This window comes from Mus musculus, chromosome 8 (assembly GCF_000001635.26).
Source record: "Mus musculus strain C57BL/6J chromosome 8, GRCm38.p6 C57BL/6J".
Taxonomy (NCBI): Eukaryota; Metazoa; Chordata; class Mammalia; order Rodentia; family Muridae; genus Mus; species Mus musculus.
In genome coordinates this window covers 26,109,477-26,118,755 of record NC_000074.6, presented here as the reverse complement: position 1 = coordinate 26,118,755, position 9,279 = coordinate 26,109,477, and the positions used below count along the sequence as shown (strand labels likewise).

At 42.0% G+C, this 9,279-nt stretch overlaps 1 protein-coding gene across 5 annotated transcripts in view; it reads left to right on the top strand.

Annotated features, from left to right (window-relative positions):
- The window catches only part of Hook3 (hook microtubule tethering protein 3), a 98,198-nt gene that overhangs the window by 863 nt on the left and 88,056 nt on the right, over window positions 1-9,279 (top strand). For all 5 annotated transcript variants that reach the window (NM_207659.3, XM_006509150.3, XM_006509148.3 and 2 more), the window contains exon 2: window positions 7,935-8,020. In NM_207659.3, coding sequence (NP_997542.1) covers window positions 7,935-8,020 — 86 coding nt within the window. The remainder of the gene's footprint in view (window positions 1-7,934; window positions 8,021-9,279) is intronic.

Sequence of the window (9,279 nt, the reverse complement as noted above, 5' to 3'; positions counted from 1 at the left end):
GGGCCCAGGGTCCAGGAGGAACTTGTCCGGCCTGAGATGTTGGCTGCTGTCCGAGAGGAAACCTGCCCGGTGGGGGCTAATGATGGGGTGCAGGCGACACTGTAATTAGGACTGTTTGCCTTGATGAGGCGCTGGCGTTTCGCTCCCAAGCTCCCAGTGATCCAAAGCGTTGGTTCTGCCTGGGCGCCCGGTAGAGGCAGTCGGGACCCCCTAGTTAAGCGATGCTGCTCGCCTTTGTTGTAGCGTTCAGCCAGGATGGAGTGTAGCCCCTTGAGGGATGGATGAAGCCCTGCCCATTGGAAAATAGTACATTGGCAGGGTGGATAGACAAAACATGAAGAATCACTCAGAGGCAAAACATTTAAAACGCGAGATGCATTTTGACTGTTATAAACGATGTGATGGTACCTATAAAAGGAACCAACGATAAAAATGTTGAACTGGAAAAATTGAGGGATTTCGTAATGGAACTGAAACACATTTTTAAAGCACCATGAGATTCTAATTTGGAATTGATGAGGGTTAAGGTTATCGAATTTTCAAGTAAACATGCAGGATTTTGTCAATAGTCATGGCTTAAACGGCCCTTTTCATTAGCTGGACAGTTAACCGTGTTTGTTTCTGGTTTTCATATGCTGGTTGGAGGTAGGTCCAGGCATATATGCAGAGCCATGGGATAAACCAGGAACATTCATTTTACTTACTGCTAGAAATGTTAGCTGTCCTTTTTAGAAGAACCCAGATACATTTACAGTGGCTATTGTGATACATGTTAATTTTGTTTGCTTATTGGGGGAGATGGTAGTATTTGGGCCTCCTGCATTTTAAGGGAAGGCTCTACCACTAAGCTGTTCATCTCCTGGTCTTAGTCACTTTAAAGGTAAAATGCAAATAGCAAAAAATTCTACTGAACAGTGCCTTAGGTTAGAGGTTCAGATCTCTGGAAGGTAACCATCACTGTTTTGTGCAGGAACACTGCCGAGAAGTTTGAGAACTGTTAACTTAGGTCGGTTGTAATAAATGTAAGAAAAGTAGAATCTACAGATGTGTGTGCATTTGAGATAGGATCTTGCTATGTGGCCCATTTTGACCTCAAACTATGATCTTGAATTTGTAGCAGTCTGCCTGCATCACTACACCCAGCTTGAAGTTTTGTTTTTGTTTTTGTTTTTTTATAAACTGGGTATGTCATTAATCTGATTGTGCCCTTTGAAGCAGCCTTTATACAATGGAGACCTTTATGGTTTGGTTTTGTGTTAGATCATTCTTGTAATTTCAGATCACTGGAAATAGTGCATAGTTAACATGCTCTGTAAGTTCCAACTTCAAGCCTGAAGCTAGACTTCACTGCTATGCTTCAGATAGAGAACGGCGATAGGTGACACGACAGAGCTACACCTCAGCCAAGTTTCAAATTATTCTTTAAACCAGGAAGACTTTTGAAAGGATGGGAAATGTTTCGTGCCCTGTCAGTATATAACAAGCTAGCCCAACAGAATATGCTTAAACATTAAACCTTATCCCCTCTTCCTTCCCCCTGAAGCAAGATGTATTCCTACCTGATAGGGTAAACAAAACAAAACACAAAAACCTATGGCATTACATCTGTCAGTCCCCTTTTAAAAAAATTCCCCCTTGTGTAACTGATGTGTGCACATGGGCACAGTTGGCAGCATATGCATATGAAGGTCAGTGGTCAGCTTTTTGGAATTGATGCCCTCTCCATGTTTTCCAAGCAACGAACTCAGGTCACAGGTCACCAGATCGGTGTGTAAGCACCCTCTCCTGCTCAGCCATTCCAACAGCCTGTTTGCTTTTTAACAATGATCATTTTATATTTATTTGTGTGGGGATATATGCACACATAAATGGATATGTGCACACACAGCCCTTTTGTGGAGGGCATTGAATAACTTAGAGGAGTCAGTTCTCTCTATTTGGGCTCTATTTTTTAATTTGAGAATTTCTTTCGTGTGTGGGTGTGTGGTTTGGGCAGGTTTACCGCCTCTTCTCAATACCACTTGTCCCTCCCAAGTTCATACACACTCTTTCTTTTTTCTTTTTAACCTATTGAATCCATTTAGTGTTGCCAGTATTTATGTGGGTAGATCTGTCTTCTGGAGCAGGGATAATCTACTAGGGACTGCCCCCCAGGAGAAAACAGACTGACCCCTCCAGCCTCCGGTAGCTTCTCAGCAAAATGACCTCTTCTCCATTCATTCTAGAATTTTGGCTGACTTGCTCTTCTGCAGATCCTGGGCATACAGCCTCAGCATAGCCCACTGTGGATTCTTACGTATACCATCCCTGTCATATCCAGAAAACACTTATATGCAGCACTCCACACCTTCTGGTTCTTAGAGTCTTTCTGCCCCCTCTTCTGCAGTGCTCTCTGGAGTCTTAAGAGAAAGGGTTGTGATATAGATGTGCCGTTAGCATTGAACACACTCCACAGTTTCTTATTCTCTGTACTGACCAGTTGTGAGTCTTCATATTAATTGCCCTTCTCTAGAGAAATAAGCTTCTCTGGTTATTGGGAGGATTGGGAGCTGAGCTATTCAGTGGGTATAAAAGTGACTATTTAGAAGGCAGTTTGATACTATGTCCATCTAGCAAAGAACTAGTAGGTTCTCTCCTAGGGTCTATGACCTACCCAGCATGTCTTCTTGGCCCAGTTAACAACACAAAGCATGGTTCTGTCTTGTAGGGTGGGCCTTAGATCCAATCAGAAAACAATTGCATACTAAAACACTGATGCCACTATTACATCAGTGGTCATCTATCCATTTGTCGAAGGGTTCACAGCTGGGTAAGACTGTTCACTTTCTCTCCCAGCAGCCAACGTAGCACCATCCTGCACTATGAAAGCTAGCCAGTGGGGATGAAACTTCCAGGTCAACACCAGCTTGATTTGTCTGTGTCTTACACAGCTTAGAAATGTGGTGTCTTTAGTAATAGGGTCTTAATTCCAGTGACAACAGCCTGTATTGTTTTTATGGACCCATGGGATCCCCCCATGACAGTAGCTCAAAGATGGGTAACCCAATCCAGTACTGCTCAAGCCCAGTTTCTTGAACTCTGTGTGAATCATGATAAAATGATTGCATTCTCCCAGGTCTTAGCGGTTAATTTGTTTGTTTTAACAGTGCTGAGGATTAAACCTGGGGCGTTGGGCTTTAACTGTACAACTGACCTATATAATCCCAACCAGTTACCCAAGAAACTGGAACATGAGAAAGAATCTAGAGGGCCTGGAGAGGTGGCTCCACAGCTAAGAGGATCTGTTGCCCTTGCAGAGGACCTTGATTTATTTAGTTCCTAGAACCCACATAGTGGCTCAGAACCATGTACAGCTCCAGTTCTAGATGATCTAGTACCTGTCTAACCTCCATGGGCAGCAGGCATGCATGTAGTGCACACACATACATGTAGGTGAAACACTCACACACATATACTTAGTCTTAAAACATATTTAAAAAGGAAGAATCTAGAGTGCTATCAGATGATGACCTGATAGCACTGATGACTGTGGGAAAAGAATCGTAGCTGTGGCTCACTTCTGTGGAATGCTGCAGCCATCTTTTTTTTATTATTATTTATTATATGTGAGTACACTGTAGCTGTCTTCAGACACACCAGAAGAGGGAGTCAGATCTCATTACGGATGGTTGTGAGCCACCATGTGGTTGCTGGGATTTGAACTCAGGACCTTTGGAAGAGCAGTCGGGTGCTCTTACCTGCTGAGCCATCTCACCAGCCCCACGCTGCAGCCATCTTAGGTGTCCTTATTTTCATATTACTTATGTGGGGGCCTGTGGAATGCAACTAGTGTTTAGAATCCCTCCCATTCCACTTTTCCCTCCTTTGCCTAACTCCATCCTACCAACAGATTTGATCCTCTATGAGAGAATAGACATTTCTAAAGTACAAAGATTTAAAGCACTTGGGGAAAGTCTGAGTAACTTGGTGGTTGCTGGCTCCAGCAGTGGTTCTCATACATACTCATTGATCAACATCACCTGGAACCTTTATCAAACCAGTTTACTAGGCCCTGAGGCTAGAGTTTGTAGGCCTGGGACAGGATCTAACATATTACCAGGCAATGTGTAGTTAGTAACCTCAAGGCAACATTTGAGAACTATTGCTTTAGAGCAGGGTTTTAAGCTTACTCTATTTGATATTTTGTACTGAATTTTGTAGTTGTTAGGTGCACTGTTGTGTGTATTTTAGGGGATTTAGTAGAAGCATTGCTGTCTTCTTTTTACAAAATAATAGTACTTACCCTGCTATTCCAGACTCTCCTAGGGAGCAAAATCACTCCTAGTAGAAAACCACTGCCCCAGAGTTGCTGATTCTATGTGACCTCACACATTCCTCTTCTAGTGCTCTTGCTGGACTGGGGAGAAGATAGAATGCGTTCTCAGAGCTTCTTGAAATTACAAGAAGAAATTGTGACCCTTCAGGATTTACCATAGTTAATCCTGTGCTTTAACATAGTTAAGTGCAGTTATCTTGCTGTTTGATTGTATTGCTATCCTGAAATGTTACAACACAGACCTGATAGGTCGATAAGTTTATAGAGGTCAGTGTTCTCAATTCTCCTAAGTACTTATGCACCTAAAGGGTTCAAACCAGAAAATAAGTGTTTAGAAGCTCTGTCTTAAAAATCAGAATGAAAATGTAGCTGTTAGTCCTAAGAGCAAAGGGTGCGGGGTGCAGCCGACAACACACCAGATAGTGTTAAATTTCTCCTTCTGTAAAATTCTTTCCTGTGGACTAAGCATGTAGCCCAGTTTGTAGAGTACTTGCCTAGCTTGCACAAAGCCTTATTTTAGCAATGTGTAACCAGATGTGGTGATGCACACCTATAATTTCTAATCCCCCCAGTCAGGAGGTGGAGACAGGAGGATTAGGGAGTTTAAGGTCATCCTTGTCTTTGATAGTGAGTTTCAGGCCATCCTCAAATACATGAAACTCTGTGTCTAGATAAATAAAAATAAGACATGAAATTATTTGCTTTTATTGTGTTGTTTCTTCTGACTGACAAGAGGAAATTTCTTTTTTTTTTAATTTAATCTATTGATTTTATGTATATGAGTACACCATTGCTCTCTTCAGACACACCAGAAGAGGGCATCGGATCCCATTACAGATGGTTGTGAGCCACCATGTGGTTGCTGGGAATTGAACTCAGGACCTCTGGAAGAACAGTCGGTGCTCTTAACTGCTGAGCCATCTCTCCAGCCCCTAGAGGCAGTTTTGTAATCCTGAGTAGGAATGTAACTCAATACTAGCATACTGGCCTTGCATGCATGAGGCCGAGTTCCATTCCCAGTTTGGCGTAGAAGGGAGAAGAACTTGGATTACTTAACCTTGTCAGTACTGTAAAGGTCTCCAGATTCTAAAATTAGTGCCTAGGTACATATGAATTATTTGTTAAAATAGATTAACAGAGATTAATTTGTTTGCACAGATCTATAATCTCAGCTACCAGGCTGAGGCAGGAGGATTGCAAGTTGAAAGTTTGTAGAAACTACAGAGTGAGTTCAAGGATAGTTAGCTTAGCAAGACTCTTGTTTCAGAAAATTGTAAAAAGGCAGGAGAGATTGCTCAGCAGTTAAGAGTACTGGCTGCTCTTCCAGAGGACACAGGTTCAGCTCTGAGCACCGATATTGCAGCTCACAGCTGTCTGTGACTCCATTTTTAGAAGATATGATAGCTTCTAAAAGCACTGCATGCACATAGTGCACAGACATCAAATCTGTGCGAAACATTCCTCCACATTAAAAAAAGTCAGAATTTTAAATGAGATGGCAGTATAGCTCTGTAGTCGAGTTGTTTGTTTGTTTTTAGTTATTTTTTTGGTTGTGTTTGTTTTGGTTTTCAGGGTATACAGAGATAGGGTTTCTCTGTATAGCTCTGGCTGTCCTGGAACTCTCTCTGTAGACTAGACTGGCCTCGAACTCAGAAATCCGCCTGCCTCAGCCTTCCAAGTGCTGGGATTAAGGCATGTGCCACCACTGTCCAGCTGTGGAGTTTTTAACCTAGCATATACAAGACCTGAGCTGATGCTCGTTTGTTTCATTTGTGCCCTTTATTCATTTTCTTATATGCCCACCCCATGGAGTCTCACTGTATGTCAGGGCTGGCATTGAATTTAGAATCCTCTTACCTCAGCCTGCTCAATAACTAGAAGACTCTGTCCTGTATAAAAATAGGAAGTTATAACTGTACTGTTAATAGATATTTTCTCAGCTGTTTGGAATAGAGGCAGGAGAATCAGGAGCTCAAAGTCACCATGACCTCTGATACATAATGAGTTGGAGGGTAGCCTGGGCTACATGAGACCCTGACTTTCATGGATGGTATGGTACAAAGAAGCAGATATTCATCCATTTTAATAACAATATATTACTTCATGATTTATTTGGCAATGTATATTTTTTTAAAAAACTTTTAAATGAATATATACATTAATCTGGCTTCCCCCCCCAACCCAATAATAAAAAAGATAGGTGGTCACCTGGGTGTATCTAAGGGTTTCCATCGTTGCTATCTTGGTGAGCCTTGCCAGTGTTACAGACTGCCGCAGCAGGGTTTCCTGCATCTTCCCCTCCAGTGTGTCCTTCAGATTGCATCCAGGTTGGTGTTGTGCAGTTCAGATCTCACTTTCATGCTTACCCTTTACTTACAAAGTACCGTTACTCTTAGGATAAATTCCATGTGGCTTATTGAGTCTTGCCAAACAAAACCTCTTCCTTTAGTTCTGTCTTTCACATATTTTATATTCCTCTCTGTTCCATTTCTTCCTATAGTTTCTACCTATCCATTCCAGGCTTCCTCTCATCCCTACAACGTATCATCATCTCAGCTGCAATCTTGGTCCATCCATCCTACAGTGCTTACATAGTACATTAACAGCTCTGTACCAGGATGGCCTTCATCTGTCTACCCTCAGTGGTTTCCTCTCCTTTAAATCCAGGTTGGACTACTGCCTATCCCTGGAAGCTGCCCTTGATTTTTCCTTTTTTTGGTCTCAGGTGGCCTTGAACCACTGAACTTCTAGCTTCACTTTCCAAGTGCTAGAATTACAGGTGTGTGCCCCTAAGCCCTGCTTAGGCTCATTTCTTAAGTGTCTCGTAACTAATACAGAGTTGGTTGTGATTCAGTATATATTTGAATATCCAACATAATGATGACAATTTGATGATGTGAAATCTATATCCATGTAAAGATGTTTGCCCTTGAGTACCAGAAATCTCAACCTGGCTTGGCGTAAGTAATACATTTATTCTACAGAGTAGATTTCATATTTTTAAGTTCCGTGGTTAACGCTTATCTCAGAGACTTAGTTCTTTGTGTCCCTCCTCTTTCTTCCACTGCCCACTCCATAGCTCTTAAGACCTACTTCTGGCCTGGTGGGGTGTCTCAGTCAATAAAGGTGCCTGTCCCCAAGTCTTGTGAAGTCCCTTAGACCTACATGGTAGAAGGAGAGAACCAACTCCTACACTGACCTCCACATGCATACTGTGACGCAAGCACCTGCACTCACACGATAATAATAAAATGAGAGACTAGTTTCTCAAGTAATGGCTGCTACAGTAAGTGCCGCAACACAAATAATGTTCACATTAATAAGAAATTGATTCTGCTCTCCAACAAATATCTCTTTGGTCCACACTGTCCTTGCCTATTTTATTCTTGAGTCAGTTATCACTGGTGGAGGCACTGAGGGACCATCGTCTTAGGCCGTCATCTGTGACTAATACGATGAGAAGTCAGCCAATGTCTACCACGATTTCTCCTTTACCTTTATGGGGAAAAATGTATGATTATCTTTTAAATTTGTTTTCAATCTCCAAGATGAGACAATCACACAAATGTAAAATCTTACTATAGTTATTAGTTAACCATCAGATCTTTCCTTCCTTCAGATCCAGACCTTTAATGTGGATGCACCGTGCCAGACCGCGGAGGACTTAACGAACGGCGTTGTCATGTCCCAGGTTCTTCAGAAGATGTAAGAATAAACTGTTTGCCTTTATATATGGTCTTACGTGTAAGTCTTTCTTAGACGGAAAAGGATTAAAAGAGTTAGTGTGAGAGTTAGTTTTCTATCACTGATAAAATGAGATAATCAATTCCTATGAAAGAAAGCTTTGTTTTGGTTACAGTTGGGGCATTTCAGCTTTTGGTCATCTGTCCTAATCCTCTTGGGTCTCTGACAAGGCAGCACTGTGTGGGAGCACTGTGTGGGAGCACTGGGAGAAGAAGCAGCCTCCCTCACAGCAGTCAAGACGCAAATCAGGCTGCAGAGCTGAGTTAGTGGTTAGGAGCACTTGTTGCTCTTACAGAGGACCCAGGCTTGGTTCCTAGCTCCTGGATGGATGGTGGCTCACAGCCATTGATAACGCCAGCTCAGAGGGATCCAGTGCCCTCTTCTGGTCTCCCAGGCACCAGGCATGCACATGGTACACATACATATATTCAAGCAAAACACTCATAGGATGAAATAAAGGAAATTTTAAAAGGAGAAGAAGCAAAACGGGATTTTTAGAGGCTCTTACGTTTCTTTAAGGCGAGCCCTCAGTAATCTTGCTTCCTCTCAGGTAGGCCTTTCTTCATAAAGGGTCTATTATCTCTCAGCAGTCCCAAGCAGGGACCAAAACTTTACATGCATCTTTGGGGACTCTTTCAGCTATAAACTACACCAAACTGTTTTCATAAACTTGGGTTGCATGTGAAATGAGAACACTGTGGGGATTTTGATGGCATGTACTTAGTATAGACTGGATGCAAGTTTAGTCAGTGCTGTGGTTGTTATGCTAACTTAGGGTAATGACCAGATTTTGTCATTGCAGGACAAAACAGAGTACTGTCTCTTGTAGAATACCATTGTAATCTTAGCACTGAGATCTCTGACTACCACTGTGGTATAGCAATTGTCCTATAGCCTCTGTTCCCTTCACTTTCTGAGTTATTCTCTGTACTAGGTAGTATCTTATATATGTTACTTGGTTATTTGCTTTTGACCACCTCTGTCCCTGGAAACACACAGTCCAAGTTTGTTAAGTTTTATGAAGAGCCAGGAAGCTTGTTTTTCTCTTCTGCATCCTAGCAATGAAGAAAATGCTTGTTTGTTTTTGTTTTATTGAACTGTATGAAATTATCATTCTTTGCAGTTTCAAAGAGGTCAGATATCAATAACTTTCTGATTCAATATGTAGTTGTATGTGCTCATGTCTAAAAGAGTGAAATCTTTGAGATATATGCAACATA